Source organism: Monodon monoceros, unplaced genomic scaffold (assembly GCF_005190385.1).
Source record: "Monodon monoceros isolate NGI ecotype Baffin Bay Population unplaced genomic scaffold, NGI_Narwhal_1 Super_Scaffold_12, whole genome shotgun sequence".
Lineage (NCBI taxonomy): Eukaryota > Metazoa > Chordata > Mammalia > Artiodactyla > Monodontidae > Monodon > Monodon monoceros.
Genome location: NW_021703768.1, coordinates 144928102 through 144950945, shown reverse-complemented (window position 1 = coordinate 144950945; position 22844 = coordinate 144928102). Strand labels below are relative to the sequence as shown.

General features: G+C 45.0%; 1 protein-coding gene across 7 annotated transcripts in view; it reads right to left on the bottom strand.

Annotated features, from left to right (window-relative positions):
* DOCK2 (dedicator of cytokinesis 2) overlaps positions 1 to 22844 on the bottom strand; it is a 405468-nt gene that overhangs the window by 71733 nt on the left and 310891 nt on the right. For all 7 annotated transcript variants that reach the window (XM_029217458.1, XM_029217457.1, XM_029217460.1 and 4 more), the window contains 4 exons: positions 22666 to 22760; positions 11220 to 11298; positions 1254 to 1354; positions 1102 to 1160 (listed from right to left, as the gene is read on the bottom strand). In XM_029217458.1, the coding sequence (XP_029073291.1) occupies positions 1102 to 1160; positions 1254 to 1354; positions 11220 to 11298; positions 22666 to 22760 (334 nt within the window). The remainder of the gene's footprint in view (positions 1 to 1101; positions 1161 to 1253; positions 1355 to 11219; positions 11299 to 22665; positions 22761 to 22844) is intronic.

The following is a 22844-nucleotide window of genomic DNA, read 5'->3' as shown; positions in this document are numbered from 1 at the left end:
CCCAGGCTGATATCCACTGTGCTTTCCCCACAACGAACGGGCCTTGCTGGAAAGGGTGAGGAACGGCTGTCCAGGAAATCAGATGGGAACTGAAAGACACTAAGATGTCTGGGGAGGCAAGAAGCAAAGTCAGGGGAGGTGATATAGGCTGAATCTAAGAGATGGGCACAGCACTGCAAGTGCTCGACTGAAGAGGGCCCACATCCAGGCCCAGGGCAGAGCGATTCGGCAGCAGGGTCAAGGAGGGCGCACAAAGCTCGGAGGTGAACATGGTTCATTACTTGTTACTATTTATTCATCCATCCATCCACCCATTCATCCTTTCCTCACCTATTTATGGAGCAGGATTCAGGCCTTGGGCGAGGTATGTGGCCCCCAGCCTCGTGGAATCAAAACCAAGCTCTGGGATTTGCCACTGTTTCATCTCAAGCAAGTTGCTTCCCTCTCTGAGTTTCCTGATCAGTAAAAGGAGCAGGTAATGTTTCCATCTTGCAGGAGGTGATGTGAAGACTAGATAAAGAGCTCCTTAGCCCTGGTCTGACTCAGACCCTCCCTAAATGCCTGGCGGACTCCATCTCCCCTTCTTTCCTCCCACAGATGCCACTCAGCTCACACAGGATTCCTGCAGCTCACTGAAGCAGGGACAGCTTCTGGGGTCACGTTTCAGCTCAAACATACCGCAAAAGACCTTCGTCTTCCATGGAAACAATTCTCCCCCATGCGGTTGGAGGGTCTTTTGTAGATCACTACATCACACAGGAAGCAGGATGCAGAACGGCCACCAGTCAGCAGAAAGCACACGTGTGACGTGTACTCCCACAGCAGTCGTGCTCTTTCTCCTTCTTGTAAAATCCAGTTTGAGTTCTTAACCCCTCAGGGGCATCAAGGAGAAGCAGATCCACAGCTGTTTTGGGGGATGGGATTTGGGGGATGGGCACCCTCTCTCATCAGGCACTTATTAAGGACCCGGGGTGCGTACAGCGATAGACTATTATTTCAAGCTCCCACTGCTGAAGCCCCCATGGCCCTCTAACGGATGGTCTTCAAGAAGGAGCCTGGCCTGTGCAGATGGTGTCTGTCTGGTTGTGTGTGCCTACTCACCAAGTTTGTACCACATATCACGGATGGAGAAGCCAATTAGCCGTCTCATGTCCCCGTACCTAGGAGGAACAAAAAATGTCTGCTTCAGTCACCATCTCAGAGATTCTCATGAACCCCTACCCCCCCTTTCAAGAGATCCAAATGCAACCTACTTATTCAGGATTTTGTTGTATTTGGCGTGTGAGAACTGCTCCAGCTGCAGAGAATCCTGAGTGATAAAAGCCACTGCCAGATGAAAATAGTTGTTCCACAGCTGTAAATGAAAGAGTGAAGAACAGTCATGGAGAGGGTCTGAAGTGGGAAAGCATATTAAACGCTGGGTAATGTGAATAATTTATGAAGATGGCAGAAGACCGAGGCAGAACCAGTTTAATTCCGTGCGCTGCAATTTTCTAACTGGCACTGACTCTGAAATTAACATTCCGGCCAGAGCGAGGATAACTGATGGATTTCTCTAGGTGCCGACCACATCCTCTCTCTGACAACAGGATTTGGGCAAGGAGGAAGATTTTAGGGCTGCTTTTTCATTGTTGTTGTTTTGCTTCATTTTGTTTTTTTTGAAAGACAAGTCGCCCCAGCTGGGTGCCCTGGTGAGCTGGTTCTCTGCCCTAGAAGTAGAGGGTGATGAGGGATTAAGTATTTCAGAGCCTCTCAGCCTCTATGGAAGTCCTCCCTAATTCACCCGACAGCTCAGAGGACCAGCCTGCAACCTATTCCATCTTAGAATATGTTGCCTTTTCCTTCTCTTTAGTTCAATGGTTCTGAAGTGTGGCTCTGGCCAGCAGCACCAGCAGCACGTGGGAGCTCATTAGAAATGCAAACTCTCTGGACCCACCCCTGACCTACTGAATCGGACCCCAGAAATCCGTGTGTTCACAAGTACTCTGGGTGATTGCAATGCTAATTTGAGTTCAAGAACCACTGAGGGCCAAGTTTACAGGTAAGCTTGTCATAACCGTCACATTTACATGATCTCTTGGTGCTAAATGAAGAGGCTAATACTAGAACCCACTCCACGGCTCATGGTGAAAGAGATCAGGTAAAGTGTGCAGCGCAGGGCAAGGGCTCCAAAGATTAGCAGCAGTGACAGTGATATTGACACAGGCTACAGAACCGAGATGGAGACCCAAACCAAGGTATTGTTGGGCCTCAGTGAACCCATCTGCAAAAGGGGTACCTGTGTATCCACTGCAGAGGGCTATGGTAAAGATGATGTGTTTAAAGGGCATGAATCTCAGTAAGAGCTCCAAAGCACTGGTTTGCCCTATTATTCTTTTCATTATTCTAGTGACTCCTTTGGTACCAAAGCAAATAGTACAACCTGGTGCCTTCAGTGCTCAGGGGCAATTATTACGAGATGCCATGGTCCTGCAACGAGCAGGTGGGGGGCAGCTTTGCTGGACAAAGCCCACACACTTCCAGCCTCCTCTAAACATTGACTAGCAAGGGGAGGGTTAACACCAGCTGGGGAAATCACCTGCCAGTGAGACCTTCATCCTTCACTCAAAGATGTTCATCGGAAGTTTCAGATGGCCAAGACTAAATGAAAGGCAGCTCTACCCTTGATAAAGCCCCTACTGCTGCCCAGAGTATTACTTTCATTTGGGCTTGTGGTTCCAGTTTCAGAAAGGAGCAAAACAAGCCCTTCATTTTACCATGGGCCAGGCACTTTCCCACACATCCCTCCTTTCATCTCTCAAAACTTGGTAGCCATTATTAGGCCCATTTTACAGTTGAGGAGACTGAGGCTTAGAGGGCTTAAGTATTTGGCCTAAGGTCACACAGCTTGTTAAACATACAGCAGAGCTGCGATTTAAACCCAAGCCTTCTGATTGACGTTCAAGTCTCTTCCCACACGCTGTGATCAGTCTTTAGCTGAGGATGTATTAACACGTATTTATTGAACATCTTCAATGGGCCAGGCATTGTCATCACGTGGGGATAGGGCAATGGTTATACAGACAGCAGTCCCTGCCCTTGTGCAGCTCATACTCTGTTGAGGAAATGAGCTTTCCTTCTTTTACTTGAAACTTTATCTCCCAGAGTCCAAAAAGACCAAGCATCTCCAGGGGTGCAGGGAAGTGACCTCCTGGCTTGTGGCCCCTGTAAAGTCAACTCTGCACACAGAACCCGGAAGGATCATATCGTATCGCTCCCTTCCTCAAAGTCCTCCAAAAACTGCCCATCACCCTGAGAATCAGATCTCAGGCTCCTCTGTTTCCGTAGTAACCTCGCTTATCCAAACACAGTAAAGGTCAGGGCGTCTCTCAGCCACTCTGACTGTCCTTCCTCCTGGCGTCTCTCAGCTACTCTGACTGTCCTTCCTCCTGACGTCCCCATGACTTGCAGGTTCTGAAAATGTACTGTTTTGGTCTGCGTAAGCCCAGAGCTCACACCTCCTCCCGTCTAAGACCAGGATATGGAACCACAAGCCAAGGAACGGGAAAACTTGGTCATAGGACATGGAATGGGTTATTTCTAGGGTGAAAAATTCCTGAATTTAGGGGATTTCATAAGAATAATCAGCTTACAACAGGAAATAGGTATGTGACAAAGTAAGTTGAATTGGTATCACTTTTGAGAATAATTCCAGAAATCCCCCTCTCCCAACCATGTTTGAGAATACCTAGACACTGTCAAATCTAATTAAGCTTCTTGCTAGCCTCTGTTCTACCTGACTTGGTCCTTCAAAAATGTTTTCTGTCACACATTCCTGATTTTCTTTTTTAAAGTTGAGATATAATTCACATATCATAACATTAACTTTTTAAAGTATATCATTCAGTGGGTTTGAGTATACTCACAAGGTACTGCTACCTAATTTTAGAACATTTTCATTGTCCCCAAAAGAAACCGTCCACCCATTAGCAGTCACTTCCATTCTTCCTTCCTCCTCAGCCCCTGGCAACCACAAAGCTACTTCTGTCTCTGTGGATTTGACATTTCATAGAAATGGAATCAGAAAATATGTGACCTTTCTTTAGTGTCTGGCTCCTTTCACTAAGCATGACGTTTTCAAGGTTCATCCACGTTGTCACAGGTGTCAGTACTTCATTTCTGTTTATTGCTGAATACTATTCTGGGTATAAATATATATGGATGTACCACAATTTGCTTATCCCTGATGGACATTTGGTTTGTTTCTGCCTTTTGGCGATTACGGATAATGCTGCTATGAACATGTACATATGAGTTTTTGTGTGGATGTGTGTTTTCAGTTCTCTTGGGTGTATACTTAGGAGGGCACCTGATTTTCTTTTGACTTCTCTCCTTGAAGATCTTCGTGGACCATGAGACCATAGATCCAGTGCTGCTTCTTCTTAGTGGATCAGAAATGGTGCCCCTAAGTGTCTCACCCACAGCCCCTGCCCAGTCCTGCCCATGAGGCTCTGTGGGTCCAACTTTGGAACTGAGGGAAGGCCGTCATGGTCAGTGGCTCTGTGCAGTGCCTGAGAGCTGAGCAGTGGCCACAACTAGACACGGCTGGGCACTCACGATACTTCTTGCCTGAACCTCCCTTGACTCTTGCTCCTGAAGAATCAGAACCAAATGAACTAACCTGGCTTTTCAGGCAATTTCCAGTGTTATCTCCCTCAGCAAACTGCCTGGGGAGGGGGGAGGGGCTGATCTGCTCAGACTCACAGATAGAACACAAGCGTCTTGGCCTCCGTGGCTTTGCTCACAGTGGTTCTCACACCTGCAGCATCTAACTTCCATCCTTTCATCAAAGCCCAGTTTGAGACCCACTTCCTTCATGAGGCCTTCCCAGAAGGCAGAGCACATCAGGTCCGCTCAGCCCTTCCGGATTTGAGGAGCACTTAGTAGGTGCAACCACAGACATGGGTCCATCGTTCCGCACCTGACCTTGTGCTCCACTGACTTCCCGTGACAGGATCCTCCAGTGGTTAAGAGCACATGCATCAGTGTCTCACAGACTAGGGAATGGATACCAGTCTCTCTCTTACTAGCTGAGCTGTCTTTGGCTAGCTACCTGACCTTTCTGAGCCTCACCTTCCTTACTTGTAAAATGGAAAAAATAATGGTAACTACCATAAAGGATTGTTGTAAGTACTGGTCGTAGAGCATTTGTAAGCCCTGTCTTTTCCGATTGTAAGTTCCACCAGTACCAAGGGTTCTGGCTTCTACTTATTTGTATCCCTAATGCTAAATTCAGTACGATGGCTTGAATACAGTTGTACTCCAGAAAATATTTATTTATTGATCACCATTTTGTTAGAGAGATTCTCCAGTTGTTTCAAAAGATCCCAGATTTTTCTTTCCTCCCTGGCCCAAGCTGCCTGGTGGCATTTTATTAACAGCCCAGCCTGGATGGCTCAGAGAAGCCACAGAATCTTTGGCAAAACACACAGGTTCCTTTCCCCCGGGGAAGAAGTAAGGTGATTTCTGATTGGGAATTTCATATTTTGAAATCGTAGGACAAAAGAAGGTTAAAGCTGGAATAAATTTAAGGGTCATCTGGTCCAAATCTATTACTTCGCAGATGTAAACAGTGAGATCCAGATAAATTAAACAACCACCCAGTCATACCGCTAGTGGATGTAATTAGAATTCAGCTATTTTTAATTAACTCTCAAAAAATTATAAATGTAATATACACACAGTGAAAGAAATTAAATGATTGAAAAGATTAAATAACCAAAAGTTATTTTCCATCCTACCTTGGACCCTAGTCTAATTCCCCAGAAGAAAATGTTGCTAACAATTTCCTGGATATCCTTCCAAAAATTTTTGTGTATAAACAAACATATGTATAGACATCTTTTCTTAATAGTCTGCCATACTCTGCTTTTTTCTCTCATCAATATTTCTTGCAGATGTTTCCACATTAGCATATACAGATCTGCTTCATTCTCTTTTATTGCTGCATGGTCTTCTGCTCTAAGAATGTACTTTAATTGTAACCAATTTCCTATTTATAGACATTTAGCTTGACTCCAACTTTTTTCTTCTTTAGCATTGGTGCTGCAATCAACATCCTTGCTTATATATCTTTATGCATGAGAGACTGTTATGTAGTACACATTCCTAGACGTGGAACTGCTAAGGCACAGGGTCTACGCAGATATTGTTATTGTTTGTGTTGTCTTTGTTGTTTGTTTTCATAGATACCGTCAGGTCACCTTCCAGAATTCCAATCCAATTACAAGCTCCACTGTCATGGGCAAGTTACCCTACCTCTCTGAGACTTTAGATAGTATCTAGAGGGGGTACTTATGAGGACAAAATGAGGAAATTGCTACCTAGTAAACTCCTCCTCAGTCTTTTGATCTCAGTTCAAAAATCACTTCCAGGGGAAGCCTTCCCAGCCCGCCTGGACTAAACTAGATCCATCCATTATTTGCCCTCATTACACCCTGTTCACAGGATTCATGACATATTTTAAGCGGAACTAATTTATTTTCTGTCTCCTCTACCGGATGTAAGCATCATGCAAGCAAGAAACTCATCTTTTTATTCCCTGTTGTATATCCAGTGTCTAGGATCATGTCTAACCCAACATGTACTCAGGAAATATTTGTTGGATGAGTTCATTAATGAGCCCAGCATGCCGCATGTGTTCTTGTTAAATCCTCCCGGAAACTATGCTATTGGTATTATGATTCTCCCCATTTTAGAGAACAGGGAACTGAGGCCCAGAGAGGTTGACTAACTTGCCCAAGGTCACACAGTTACAAAATGATGAAGCTGGCATTTGAATCCAAGTGCATCTGTCTCCAGAACTTGCATTCTTTAACCACTCTGCTCTTCTGCTAAAATTGCTCTTCTTCTTCTCTCTTGGTTCTTCTTAGCCTTTGTCGTTGGCTGAGTTTTCCACTGGTTCATCAGATATCTTTACAGCAGAGACATCAAGAATGTCTGATCCTGTAAGTTTCTTTCTCAATGGCCTTGAATTATTATTTACCCCAAATTCTTATTAAAAAAAAAAAAAAAAAAGACCCAACACCCAGGGTTGCTGAAATGCAGTCAGCATACCCACCTCTGTGGTGCAGAGGCCCAGCTGCCAGGGCCATTCTGAAGATGCCATTGATTCTGGGAGTAAAAGTTTCCAACTACAGATTCAGGTTGGGAACATCAGTCCAGAGGTTGTCTAGGGTCCTCAAGCTGAAGCAGGCAGGGCCGCAGAAGCTGTCCTCAAGCACGTGACCATCTTCCTGACTGGTGGAGGCGTCCTGCCAAGACCTCCCTGTGGGTAGTGCTGTGGGCCTCTTCAAGGCGCCAATGAGTGCTCCCTCTGTGTCTGTGCTCCCTCTCTCATGTTTTTTGCCATCACTGGTTACATTTCCCATTATAAAGACCAAGCCTGCCCTCATTCCTCCACCAACGGCTGGGAATACTCTGGAAGCTTTTCATTTCACAGGGTCTCCAGTACAGGTTTAAAAATGATCCCAAGGTGGTCTGGTGACCAGAAGCTGATCCAGAAATGCCTCAAGACTAAGGCTGGAATTACCAAAGGTAGAGCCAATTACAGCTTCCCAAGTAGAGAGAATGGTCTTAGTAGCAATCACACAGCCACCTAAGATGGAAAAAAAATTATTTGGAGCCAAAGAACACATCTGAAGTGCAACCACTGATTTCTGGGCCAATCAGAGTTTCCAACATGGAGAGTCTAACTCTGCAGCCAATCACTGAAGAGCTCCCTGTCCCACGGCCAGCAAAAGCTAGCAAGGGCAGACTGTTTCTGGAGCTACATAGAGCTGTCTCCTAGATCCAAAAGGCACCCTGTTCCTAAGAGACAGTGCAGAAGAGTGAAAAGAGCTTGGGTATTGCAGACAGGCCTGGGGTTGAATCCCAGAAGACCCACTTAATAGTTAGATGACCTTTAACAGGAAAGTCAACCACTTCTCTGAAGCTCAGTTTCTTCACCAGTAAAATGGGTATATCCCAACCTAATAGGGTCACGATTAAGGATCAAAATGCCCTAAGTCGATGCCTAATAAAGCTTAGTCACCTTCTTCAAAAGCTTGGATGCTAGAAGATGGACTGATAGTCTGCTATTGAGACCCCAAGATCTTTGAAGGCAGGGCAGTGCTCTGTTTTGCTTCTGAGTTTCTCAAGGCATGTTGCAACAGCCTGGACTCATGAGAATTGCTCTTAAACAAAAATTCTCACTGAGTTAAACTCGAAATCCTGTCTTGGTCTTCCCTGACCATGCAAACAGATGTGAATCTCAAGGCCCAGCATCTTGAATAGGGCCTGGGAATGCAAACTTTTTTAGCCCCAAGCAGGAAGCATCATTTTTCTAATTCCCAGGTCTTGTCACCTACAGAATGGCACCCACAGAGCTCCTTGCTTTTTGCCCTTTGAATCATAAAACCACAGTTCTGGATAAGATATTCGGGCTAATCTCATTGTACTTGCCCCTCCTCTGGGCAGCAGCTGGCAAGGGCAGCTGCGCTTAGTGGTGGATACTGTTCCTGCTGATATTAGATGCATAATTAATGAAACGGTAAGGAGAAAACAAGGCGTGTTCCAGGCAGGGTACAGAGAACAAATCCATTCTCACACAAGTGAGGCGAAGGTAGGAGAACAAAGATAAGTTTGAAGAATGATCCTGTTCTTGAGTGCTTCCCACTAAATATCTGTGGAAGTCTCATTCGAAAAGGAGACTTATTTCATTTTGTAATGTCGGCTACTTCCCCGTTTTACAAATCTGTGGGTGTGACAGCCCTAGGCAGTGCTGTGGTGACCTGAAAGATGCCTCCCTACTGTCCTGTTTGCTGAGGACTGACACGTGGGTTCTCAGACCTGACACACTTAGGACCACCACCACCGCCATCATCGTCACATCAAAATGATAATTACTGTAATTATAATGAGCCAGCATTTATTAACCATTTATTAACTACCACGTTCCCAGCATTCTTCTAGGTATTTTACACGAATTCATTCACTGAATCCTCTCAACAATCCAGTGAAGTAGCTCCTATTAGTGTCATGATTTGATGCTGAGGACACCGAGGCACAGAGAGGTGAAGTAATTTGCCTAAAGCCACACAGCTCATAAGCTCAAACCTTCCATGTATGAAACCCCCACTTCTCTGGGGCACTCTCAGATGCAGATTTTCTTTCAGGAAAACTGGATAAAACCTAAAAGAATGGCATGAAGGACTAAAGCTGAGCTTCTCTTGGAAAGTACCGCCCTAAGACCACGGAGGAGAGCCAGAGTCAGGAAATCAGGTCCGAGGCTATAATTACCAAAGCCCACGGAAAGAGATGAACAAACCAGCCAACGGTTTTATGGCCCAAACACTGCCTTGCCACTGGCCCCTAGGTGTGTTCTTCTGAGCTGCCCCTCCAAAAAAGCAATGGCCGTATTAACTTCCCTGATCGTACTCGTAACCAGAGCCTGCAGGCACCTGGGCCACATTTGGAAGGGGATCAAACACTTGTCCTGATTCAAACAGCCAAAGTGACATGTTCTGTTTCCATGTCAAAGATTTATAACTCTCACCCAGACCCTGCCAAGCAGTCAACCCAACGTGGTGGTGAAACTCGATCTCTAGCATGTGGCTGCAGTGATCTGCAGGCTCTGGTGCCAGCCACTGCTGTGCTTTCGTCCCACCTCTGCACTGACACGCTGTGTGACTTCAGGCTATCTGCTCGTCGCCTGGGAGTCTTAGTGTCCACATCCCTCCAGCAGAGAAAATAAGAGTCATAGTAACTACCTTGTAGGGCAGTTGTAAGGACTGAGAAAGATAACGCGTAAAGTGCTTCCTGTGAGATCTGCACGTACACTGCTGTCAGAAAATGGCAGCTATTCTTTTCATCATCATTATCGTTATAGTTCAGTTGCCTGATTTAAATGCAAGGTTGTGGGAGAGAATCTTATTCAAAGATAACATTTATTAAGTATTTATAGGCCGGTGCTGTCTAGCAGAGCGGATCTCACAGACCTCAGCCCAGGCATCACCTCCCCAAGGAGACCTACTATGTGCCAGGAACACAGCATAGATTCCCTGTGAGTACAGGTCTTCACACTCCCGACTCCCGAAGCTTACCTTCTACCAGAGGAAAGAAAGAGAACGGGCATGTAGGCAAATAAGAAAGATAGTACGGAGTGCTATGAAGAGACTACAGCAGGCTAAGTGGTGATACACAGTGGCCATGGGGTTGTTAGGGGACCTTCAGAGAGGAATCAGGCAGGGGAGGCCTCTTGGAGGAGGAAGTGTTTGATCGGAAACTGTTGGGACCCTCCTTACAAGTGAGTTCCCCTAGCAAGTGCCTTGGCACGTTCCCGTTCTGGAAAAACCCTACGAAGTAGCGAGGGGAGGTGTTGCTGAGCATTTTACAGATGAGTCAGCTGAGGCACGGATGCAGTCCAGGCCTTGCCTGAGGTTCCTCGGCTGGTCAGAGGCCAGAGCCCAGACAGGAACTGAAACCCCAGACGAGCAGGCAGAAAAAGCCATCGCCCCAGTTTGCTGGCCACTCCCTAAGCTTGTGCTGTGAGAGATCCTGGGGGTCAGAGGCTTCCCTGGAGGGGGGATCCCCTTTTAAGGGTCTCCCCTCTCACACCTCCAGCCAGAGGTAGCAACCTGAACTTGTCCACAAGGCTTTGAAGAGTTGGTTCTTCTTGCCTGGGCCCTGAGCAGATGTGTCGCCCTGTCTGCCCCACGGGCATGCTTTGAGGCCCCTGAATCTCACAGAGTCCCCAGGTCTTGTCTGAGCACTAAAAGTGATTTCTGGAGGAATCAGAAGGTCACAGAAATGTACTAGTGAGCTTTATCTTTCAGTATCTGAGAATGGCTGCTTTTCTAGGCTCCAGTGAACAAAAAAGTAAAAAAAAAATTAATACATATTTAAAAGGTGGCACCCACTTTGACAGTGAATGAATGCAAGTCTCCTCTTCAACACAAGATACATCATACGGTCACATTTGCATATGCTGCTCAGCTGATGACTATTTAATCAAGGGCCTGGTTCCAAACGCTGAGTACTTCCCTCCCTCCCCTCTCCCCGCCATGGCTCTGTGGAAACACCCAGAGACACAGGCATAGCTTCCGAGTGTTTTGGGATGTGTCTGATGGAGCAGGTAGCCCAGATTGCTGGAGCAGCCCGGCCAGGGCACTCCAAGGGCAAGTCTGGCGCCTCACACTCACCTGAAACTCAAAGTTCGTGTTTTCCAGGAACTTCTGGTTCATGGTTTCTGCAAACTTGTTGATAGCTCTCAGGAAGACCCTGGAAGAAGGCAGAAGGTCACCAGGCCACCTGAGCACGCTACCCCAGACATTCCTCCCCCATGCTTCAGACTGAAGTTCCTTTAGTTCCAAAGACCCAAGGAAGAGGTTCGTTGACCCACATTAACACCTGCTCTCACTGTAGACCTGAGGCCATGTTTGCCCTGCCCTGCCTGTCTGTTTGACTTCCTTTAGAAAATCTGTATTGTCTCTTGTTTAAACTGTTACAAGCCTGTGTCAGAAAATTCATGCCATGCAGGAAGACAGAAAAATTGCCTCCTCCCAAATCAAATAAATAAACAAACAAACGACACACCAGCAATCCTATCATCTGGGGAAAACCATCACTGACATTTTGACGAACATAATTTCAAAGGTCTCCCTAGACATATATACACAAACGATATTATAAAGATAGCATTTTGATAAATGGGGTTAAACGATAAATTCTGTTTCACAGCCTCTTTTACTCAACAATAAATTGTGTGTTCCTTTCATGCCAGTGAATTCAGATATATATCATCCCTTTTAATCACTGAAGAGCATTCTATTGTATAGATGTATCACAGCGTATTGCATCAGTCTTTTATTGAAGGACCTTTACGTTGCTGCTCAGCATTTTCTGTTATAAACAGTGTTTCAATGATCACTCTTCTATGCATGCCTTGCACCTCCCATATATACCTCTTCTCCACTCTTCTTCTCGAGATGGTAATGCTGATCAAATCTTACACGTATTGAACATTTTGTTACCTCTTGTCAAATTGTGTTTCTTCTTGAATGTCTTCCCATCCATCCCTTCCTCTCCTTCCTCCCTACTCTCTGGTCTTATAGCCTCTTCTTATCTCTCTCCCTTTCAGCCTCCAGAGTGAGTTGCCCTATGGAACAGTTCCAATCCTGTCGTTCACCCACCTCAGTGGCTCCCCACTGCCCACAGGAGAAATCTAAACTCTTTCTCTTGACCGTCAATGCTCTCCATGATTGGACCCCACCTTCTTTGCTAGGATCATTTCTCACTATTACTTTGTGCTTCTGGTTGTTTTCTGAGTTCATAGCTGTATTCTTCCTTTGTATAGAATGCCCCCTCCTTCTAATTGTTTCAGGGCAGGGTCTGCTGCATCTTTCAGGCCCCCAGAGGACAGTCAGTACAACTGCCTTTCCAGACTTCATCATGGTCTGCGAATGAGCTATTTGCGTGACTCAGTAATGACTGTCTCCTCCAACTAGACTGTGCTTTCCTTGAAATGAGAGACTCCCTCCATGATCTCATCTACTCTCCAATCTACATGCCTTTGAGTCCCAAATTTTATATCTTCATCCCTGGCCTTTCCCCTGAGATCCAGCTTGCATTCCAGCTCTCTGCTCTATACCTTCACTTGGACGACTAAGAGGCATTTCAAGCATACATGTCAAAAGCTTGACTTCCATTACCTGCCCTCTTTCTGTCATCCTCCCATCTAAGCTGAAAACAACTCCATTCTTCCAGTTGCTCAAGGGGTAGGGGGACTTAGCATCCTCGACTTTCCTCTTTCTCTCACATCCTACACCTGACCTGTCAGCAAAACCTCTTAGCATTACTTTCAAAATATATCCAAATGCAACTACTTCTCGTCACTCACTGCCACTGACCCGAACCAAGTCACCATCATTTCTGTCCTGGATTTTTGCAGTCACCTCCCAAGCTGCTACATGCCCAACTGTGGCCAAGTCTCCACTGTGTGTGTGTGTTTGTAAAATCTAAAAGGGCAGGGGCCAGATCTTCCCTGTACTACTGTCTATAATCTTTGATTAACAGTGGACAATCAATAATTTCTCTACTGAGTGGCTGGTCCAGGGAAAATGTCTATTTGGCTACCCGTGGGAAGCCAGTAAAAGGAAGTGTTTATCAGCAGGTTATTGCTTTGGGTAATAACTGGGACTCAATTCTGCACGGGAACTTCTGAGTTTAGACTGTATCGAACATACTTGAGCATCAGAAGTGTCCTGGGCTAGTTACCCGTTAATACCAGCCCCCCCATGGTTGAGAGTTGCTCTTACGGACATTAAGTCCCTAGCACTTCTGGCCTGCCCTGCAGGTGGGCTGAGAACTCTCCTGTAGCCAGAGAAAGCCCAGAGAATGAAAGAAGTAGGAAGCTCTCAGGATGCGTGGCAAATGTCCACCGAAGCTGCAGGTATGTTTTGGGTGGGCCACGAGTGTGGGAAGGGCAACTGTAGCATGTGCTACATCATGCGTTGCTTGTTAGGAAGCCGGGCTAGGTGTTTGTTAAACACTAAATATTTGTTTTCTTTTTGTTTGTTTTTAAGATCAGCACTTCATTATTCGACTTTGTATAACATCCATCTGTTAGAAGCCAGAAAGAGAAAATGTACATAAAAAAAGCTTTGAAAGTTACAAAACCTTGTTTAAATGTATACCTAAGACATATAGATAAAGGTGGCCCAAGGACTAATTTTCAGTAGCACTGGGCTCTCTTCTTCATCACCTCTGAAAACCTCACCTATAAATATTTGTTGAACCAAGAAGGCAGTGCATCCTGTTATCAGGATCACGAAGTTTGTACACACACACACACACACACACACACACACACACACACACAACTGGATGTGATTTCTCGCTTTGCCAATTCCCAGCTGTGTGGATTTGGGACATGTTAACATCGTGTTTGACACCTAAGTTTCCTTTTCTGTGAAACAGCAGCGATGTAACCCCTTTCGCAGGGCCCCCGCAGGGTGTAATGGCAAATGTATGGTAAGTGCTGAGCACAGTGCCTGCCACATGGTGACAACGGTAACATGGTAGCTATGGCCGCCCAGACCCCTTTGGGTTGCTTAATCCTTCTTCCAAAGGCAGGCACCGACAGCAAAATGGACAGTCAGAGGACAAGCTGCAGCCAGCAGGACCATGTAAAGACAGGAAGTACAAATCCCACAAAACCCTCCACCCCATCAGGCTGCCACAAGGTGAGACTTCTTTGGTTTTGTTATTCTGACATTTGCTAATATGTCTTTGAAGAAACATCTATATTTTCTTCTTAAAGATTAGTATCTGATTCTCCAGATGGAAATGCATTGAGTGGCTGTCATATTATGTATAAACATCTCAGACAGTCTAATATGATACCCAAATGAGGGGTTTTGCACATTCTCAGTAGTTTCCATAACAGTTATTATTTTGGCTGTCAGCCTAAACCTCCTCTGGCTCACCAAGGCCAGCCCAATAACCAGGAATGATTAGCTCCCTGTGCTGACGCGGGGACTGGCGGCAGATAGGGGCTGAAGTAAATCAAGGCTCCTCCCTCTCTCTGGATTCTTCTGCAGCCACCCTCTGAAAATCAGAATATCACTTAACTTTGGTTTCCCACCTATGGGTTTGGAAAAGTATGTCTTCTGTATTCTTAAAAAAAAAAATAATTGTACTTAAAGCCTAAGCATTAATATGTTGAAGTGGGTTAGAATGAAAACACACTCAACTTTTTCTGTTACTTTCAAAAATGATCTTGAAGTGTTGAAAACAAAGTTCATGATCAAATATCAACCTAACATTTCCTGCATTTCATCCGTGATGCTTAGCAGCCTCTAAAAAAATTAATAATAATCACAGTCATGGTTACCAACGATGTGCCAGGCTCTGCGCTAAGCACTCTGCATGGATTTCTTCTGTGTTTTTTTCCCACCTTTTTAAATTCTCACATTAACTCTCCGAGTTAGATACTGTTTGCCTTTTAGAGATGTGAGTTTAGGTAACTTTCCCAAGAACCCAGCCAATACATGTGGAACCAGGATTTAAACAAAGTTATGCTGCCTTCAGATCCTTGGTATTTAACCACCATGCTATTCTGTTCACAAAGAAATCTCTGTAATTCTGTTCAACCCAAGCTGTGAGCTCACCTTGTTAATAATGACAATGATGGGAGTCTCATGTTTTCATGCATATACCCTGTGCCAAGTGCTCTACAGACTTTGTTTCATTTAATCCTACAAACTGAAGGAGGTGTTACTGTTGCACCCATTTAACAGAAGAGGAAACTGAGCCCTGGAAAGATCAAAAAATTTCCCCACATTCCCACAGCTAATAAGCAGCAGAGTCCACCCAATCTCAGGTCTGTCTTTCTTTAAAGCCCTTGCAATTAACCAGAAAGATATACTGGCTCCCCTGAAGGCCAGCCTGCATGGTGTTTTGGCACTGGGCATGCTCCTACTCATGCCCACAAGGCACAGAGCCCCTTCCCACTTAGTCCCCATTATCCTGCTGCCCTGCCCACAGCTGAGAGGGCCCAGAACCAACACTCGACTCAGGCAGTCTTCCATGGGCTGACTAGAAGCCCATGGGTAATCATATGGGTACCAGCGGGGGCACCCAAGCCTGGCTAGTAGTAAATCAAGCCCTTTTAGACAGTTCAAAAGCAGGACAACCAGGGAGAATGCAACGAACCCTGCCCTGAGTAGAAGCCATGAGCAGATAATTCTGCGAGGAAGCAAAGGCCATGCTGCAAGAGAATTCAGCTGCTGTGAGTAGGAAGAAGCTGGCAGAAAGGGAGCTTGGTACCCGAGGTTGCTATCCTGAGACCTGCTCCACGGGAAGCTCACTGCAGCCACTGGACCAGGTTCCCAGTTTCCTACTTCTCTTCATGTAACAGAACAAATCCTCATTACTGGAGGCAACTGAGAGTTCCTATGTTTCGTGTCCTGAATAAACCTATGCACCAGATGCCTCAGTCCTTGGACTGGATGCGGTAATGGAAGGTGCACACAGACTCCTGCAGCAGCTAGAGCAAGCCTGCCTGGGGGCACATTCCCGCTCTGCTCCTCTCCCTTGCTGTGGTCTTGAGCGTGTTGCTTTGCCTCTGGTGCTCTCAGCTGCCCCATCGGTATGATGAGCCGTGGGTGAAGATGAAATGAGATGCAGTGCGTGAAGCCGGTGGCCCAGGGCCTCAGTCCATGAGTCCTTAATAAATGTCTGTTGTGTGGCTGTCATTATCCTTAACTGCCCAGCCACCTTGTAGCTCTGAGGCAGGAGGATCCGAAGCTGAGGACACTCCAGTGTGACAACCAACCCATGCCCACAGGTTGTATGATGTGAATGAAAGAGGGAACTGGAGGTGGACACGCCCTTTCCAGTGAGAATGCCGAAGGTAGAGAGAGGGCCTCCCTGAATCCCATTCCCCTTTGGGCTGTGATTCACGGGATGTAGTTGATTCTACTGGTCAAAACTTGAAGATGGAGATAAAAGAGGTGGCCAGAAGAAGGGAGTCCTTATTCCTCCCCTAGAAGCAGTGAAAAAGCCATTCTCCCAGAGCCTTTAAGCTGCTTCCCTCACAACACACAAGGGCTCCATGCACCAAGAGGCTAGAGTGTATCAGAGAATTCCAGCTCAGGGTCAGGGCACGGCCCACCCCAAGTGCCCCTGACCCTTCTCGAGTGGTTCTGGATTCTAGTTAGGGGTGCAGCAGACTCCTGGGACTGGAATTCCATGGCCAGCTGGATATCAGGATTAGATGTGCCCTGCTGGCTATAAAACCCATGGAGAGGCCTTCTTCTGGACGATACGATTTGGAGGAGATGGGGTCTACAAAAAGGGAGTAGGCAGTACAAATTAATGTAGGTAGGAGAAAGGGGAAGCGGGCGACAACGATTGTCAGCACACTGATGGAGCCGCCAGCAGATTGCTGAGCACTGCCCTGCTCAACTTCCTAGGGTCAACTATTGTGACCCTACTATGTGCCTAGTGTGTGCTGGAGACAATATTAGACCTTGAAATACGTCACCAGTAAGGCAGACAAGATCCAGCCCGGACGTGCCTCTTCTGTGAAATATTCTGGATATTCCCAGATCATAGGAATGTGAGAACAAAAATAATAGCTCACATTTATGAAATGCTTGCTAAACACTATTCTAACTACTTTATGCGTATTATTTCATTTTGATCCTCACGAAAATCCTTTGTGGTAGGTCTTACTAGTACCCCATTTTACAGTGAGAAAAACAGAGTCCAGAGTGGTTAAGTAACTTTACCAGAGGTAACATAACTATAAGATGGTTCGAACCTAGGCAGTCATAAATCCTAACTTCTCTGTGCTCTGAACTCACTACAGTGGCTGCAGCGCTTGGTCTTATTTCCATGGGCATACTTACTGTCTCACCAACAAGACTGTAAGCACCCTGCCTTCTGGGGCCATGGCGTAGATGGGCTCCAGATGCCCGGGACACTCAATATGTATGTGTTGATTGATTCCATTTAGAAAAGCTTTAGGGATGCGTATAAATCCCCAACGGCCACCACTTACCCCTGCCCAAAATGTTGAATTTCCAGACTGAGGTGCAGATGGAGGAGAGGAAAAGAGGTTCCTAGGCATATTTAGTTCATTTACAATATTACAAAGAACTTGATCATTTAAAAATTAACCATGTCGCGTACATCAGATCTTACTGAATGTTGCATCTTACCAATAAGAAGAATGCTCTAACAGGAGGTATTTCTTGCAGTAGACATGTCACCACGTTTGCATACACAAACAGTACACAGCCGAGGAGACATTCAAATCTGCAAAACTCCATTCGCTCCTCCAACAAGCAGATAGATAAGTTATATATGACCAATACATACATACATACATACACAAATAACAAGCGATAATTGGGAAATTATGAAAACAGAAAATCATAAAAGTGTTAAGTAATAGGGAGGGAAGGAAGGAAGGAAGGAAAGAAGGAAGGAAGAAAAGGAGGAAAGAAAAGAAAGGAAGAAAGATGTTGTAACATACAGACTAACCAACATACGGAGTTCGCCTTGTCCACGTGAATGAATGGAGCTTAGGGTGCATACTTTTAGAGGAGGGAAAATGACATTCTGGGGAACAGTGATCTGGGCTCAACCATGGTGTATGTTCCGTTTTTCCAATTTATGTTGAAATCTTTCATTAACCAGCTATATGACCTTGTGCGGGTTACCTCTTTGGGCCTCTTTAAGGTATCTGAGCCAATAAATATGCAGTTTGCACATCCTTACAATGCACTTAGTAATACAAGCCTCACTATTTTACAGGATGAAGCAGTAGAGATGAAGAACATGGGCTCTGATTGCCTGACTTCTCTGTTCTTTTGCTAGTAATACAACACTGAGTAAGTTATTCGTCTATTCTGCGCTTCGGTTTCCTCAGGTATAAAATGTGGATTGTAACAGTTCCACATCATAAAGTTGGTGCAAAGATTAAATGAGCGAATACATGTAAAGTATTTACAATAGGGGTGGATCTAGGTGCATAATACATGTTAGCTATCGTAACACCACACAAGATGCAACAATCGTGAAAAAAATTTCAGGTGCTCTGTAAATGGAAGGGATCACTGTGGCCAGAAGATGAAGGAAGTCTACAACCTAAGCTATATGCCAGCAAGGAGAAAAACAGTCACCTTTTCTGGTCGACACTAGGCACATGCTTCTCTACTCCAAGGCTACATTTGTTGTCTGCAATGTTCCCATTCACTGAGTTCTTCCCAGGTACCAGCACTGTGCTAAGGAGTAACTCATTCTACCCTCACAAAAACATACCACGAAATGGATATAATCATCCCCATTTTGCAGATCAGAAAACCGAGGTTCCAAGAAGTTGAATGACTTCCCAAGAAAGAGAAGGTGGCAGAACTAAGAAGTCTGAAACCCAGGCTGCGTTTCTGAGTCTAACTTATTTTAAATGTAAAGACTTAAGTACTCAGCAGATCCTTTAGAGATACAAATGTTTCTATTTAGGAGACAATTCCATTTTCTTAGGTCCCTTAGAAAATTATATTCTGATTTTGTAGGTATAAAGAAACAAGGATTATTGCATCATCTCTAGGGGCCAGTCCCCCCCAAAGAGACTAAAGTCTGTGGGATTTCAGGTAGGGACAGTCCTTCAAAGCACTTCTACGTATTTCCTCCAGGATGACTGTCGGCAGCCCAGAAGGGGGGTTTGCCCTGGTCAGGGCTCCAGCCTCTCTGGGCTTCCATCCTCCTGACCCTGTATCAGTAGTAGATGTCTGTGCATTTATTTGCTTGCCCATCGTCCATTTCTCCTTCTGGTAATAACTCTCAGATTTTCCTATGAAGAATTACTCCCCCAGCCTCCCCCTTTGCTCCCAGACTTTGTGGTTTGGGTAGAACTAACCACAGCCTCCCCAGTTCCAAAGGTGGGTCATATGACCCAAGCCTGATGAAATAGCGTATTTCATTCTCCTGGCCACAGAGGTTATGGATGGGCATGTAGCTCGAGATTAGTCTGGGAAATTTTGCTGTACCTACTGAAGAAGAGGCTTTTTCTTTCTACTGGGGCTGCTAATCCAACAAGACACATTTCTGGAACTTCTATAGCCAGGTTTCCACTGCAAAGAGAGCATCTGTCTAAGAATGAAGCCAACAGAGGAAAGAGCAGAGGTAGAGATACAGATTCCCTACAACACTGTTTGAGCGCCTAGATACATCCATGCCTGTAGCCATAACTCTGGGCTCTTTCAGTTGTCTGAGCCAATACTTTCTCTTTCTATTTAGGCAAATTTGAATTGAATTTCTTAAAAAAAAAACCCTAATCAATAAGTACCCATTGTTACCACAGGGGAAGTGTAGTGGGGAGGGCTAAATCAGGAGCTTGGGATGAACAAACACACACACTGTAATATATAAGATAGATGACCAACAAAGACCTACTGTATAGCAGCTCATGGAACTCTATTCAATATTCTGTGATAACCTATATGAGAAAAGAATCTAAAAAAGAATGAATATATGTATATGTATAACTGAATCACTTTGCTGTACACCTGAAACTAACACAACATTGTAAATCAACTGTACTCCAATAAAATTAATTTTTTTTTTTTTTTTTTTGCCGTAACGCGGGCCTCTCACTGTTGTGGCCTCTCCCGTTGCAGAGCACAGGCTCCGGACGCGCAGGCCCAGTGGCCGTGGCTCACAGGCCCAGCCGCTCCGCAGCATGTGGGATCCTCCCAGACCGGGGCACGAACTCATGTCCCCTGCATCGGCAGGCGGACTCTCAACCACTGCACCACCAGGGAGCCCAAATTAAAATATTTTTTAAAACTTTAAAAAATAAGTACCCATTGGATACACAGAGTTCATTACACATGTTTATGAATGTCAGGTTCTGTGCCAGGAGTTAGAAACACAGAGATAAATTGGACATAGTGCCTGCCTTCAGGAAGCCCATTCCCTAGTGGCAGAAATAGTCATATGAAGAGATAATTATAGTACAGTGGGGTAAGTGTTATAATATGGGTGTGTATGTAAACAAAGAGGAGGGAACATATTCTCCTACCATAAAGGAGTCCTAGAAGGATCCACAAAGAAGAAATTACATGGACAAGAATTTGAAGGATGCTTTCATGTTGAGTTTGGTCTAGAAAGGAGGAGAGTCACAGTTTATGCAAAGTCACGAGAAGTATGAAACAGTAGGCAACAGTGAATAGTTGAGTGTACCTGAAATGTAGGGTGAGTCGAAGATGACTCACCTGGGTGCTTCATGTAATTTGGCAAAACCCCAAGACATTATTGACCAGCTGGCAAACAGTGAAGGGATTCACACGCAGTTTGGGAGCTGGCTTCTTCCAAACACAGGTGACTGGACATTGCTGTGAGGTACAACCAACTACATAATTTGTTGAGCTCAGTGCACAGTGAAAATGCAAGTCTCCTAGTCCAAAAATTATTAAGAATTCAAGATGGTGACATCAGGACCCTTCAGAGTGCAAGGTCCTATACACCTACACAGGTTGCATACTCAGGAAGCTGGTCCTGACAGAAGGGCTAGGGAGATACCCACCTCTCATCTGTAACGTGGCCTGGCCTAATTCCCACCAATGCTTTAAGCATTGTAAAAGCCAGCCTCCCAGCTGAGTGATGTGAACAGGGAGAATCAGGGCAATGTAAGCCCAAGCTAAGAATTCTTACATTTTTGTTGCTGTGCTGATTTATCCGCCTCCCACCATCAGCAACAATGTACATACAGATAGCTATCTCTTTCTGCCTTGACAAACCTCTCCTCCCCTTCACCAGCCCCTAAAGCTGGCCCCAAGAGCAAGTGTGTCTGTAAACTCACTTGGCTAGGCACTTAGGCATCCAAGTAGTGGAAGAGCAGCTTTTCAGAGGACAGAAGAGTAAGGGATGGAGGCCATCTGGGACGAGAGTAAGATCCTAGGCATAGATGAGATAGAAATTCCCAGACTGTATCCAATGACAAACTTATTAATATTTATAGTTTTCCCTCTTTGCCTCCCACTAAAGAGGATCCGCCTTTGCCTCTTCAACTTCTCCTCTTCTTCTACCCTCTCAGGATATTTCTGTCTTTGCCAGTCAATTCTTGGCTCTTGTGATACAAAACAAGGACAATAGGTAGAGAGAGAGAAAACTTCCAACCAGTGTAGAGTGAAGGGGTTTCCATGGGAAGGACCAAAACAAATATAAGAAGCCAAAGGAAAGTGAGAGAGAAAGGAAAGAAAGGAGCCTAGAAGACCCCAGTTTTAAAGGGGTTTGTGGATAGGAATTGAGGATAAGGTTCTGAGAGAGACTTGGGTAAACCATGGGATAGGAGAGATGCCGAGAGACAGAAGAATGGAGAAAGGGAATATTAGATAATATTGCTGAGTGTTATGACTTGAACTTCATTTTGATGAAATGACATGATTTGAGAGAAAGCATTAAAGACTGAAATTGCTCACAGTTACTCTTATCTATTGTTGTACTGGGCCATGTGGGACCTGAGCTATACTTGGGTTACTCTGGTATTCTATGAGATGCTAATAATAAGTATTATATATACGCACGGAGACATAAATATATTCACACCAAATGTTTCAAAGGGCAAGTAAATCTGTGAAATGCTGTATCCTAAATCTTTCTCTTAAAGAATTCTATTAGCATACTAAAGGCTCTGAGAAGTCCTGCAGCACAGAAAGCTGTTCAAAGCTGTGTAATCCAGTGCTTCCTAAACTTATTCTACTGCATGTCACAGAATATATTTTATTGTTTTGAATAAATTTAAAATAATACAATTTTAATAAGACTGACCTTAAGCTCTCCTGTCTCAAGAGTTTAGGGAAGGCTTCATAGACAAAGTATATTTTAACTAGTATTTGAAGAATGGAGAAGGTAGGGAGTAGCCAGTTCAGTATAGAAAAAGGAATAAATAATAGTAAATAAATAAATAGCTCAAGATCGGTGAGCAATTCCCTGGGGTTTAAATGTAGAAAGAAAGGATCTGTGGCACTTCGATTTGTTTTCACCACGGAGAAACTATCCCCACCTTCTTTCTCTAACAGTGCACTGTAAAGTGAGTGCTGAGATGACGGGGCTGTTAGGAAGCAGGTGCCAGCTCACCTGTTCTGAACCATACTCATGGCCATCCAGTCTACAGGATACACATTTTTCCCAATGAGGTCCTTGAACATGATGAATGTCTCCATCAAGAAGTCCTGCAATAGTAAAGCAAAACACACCTGTCATTTTGCTTTATAGGAAATGACTGGAAGGGCCCAGATCTTGTTGGCTGTTCAAAT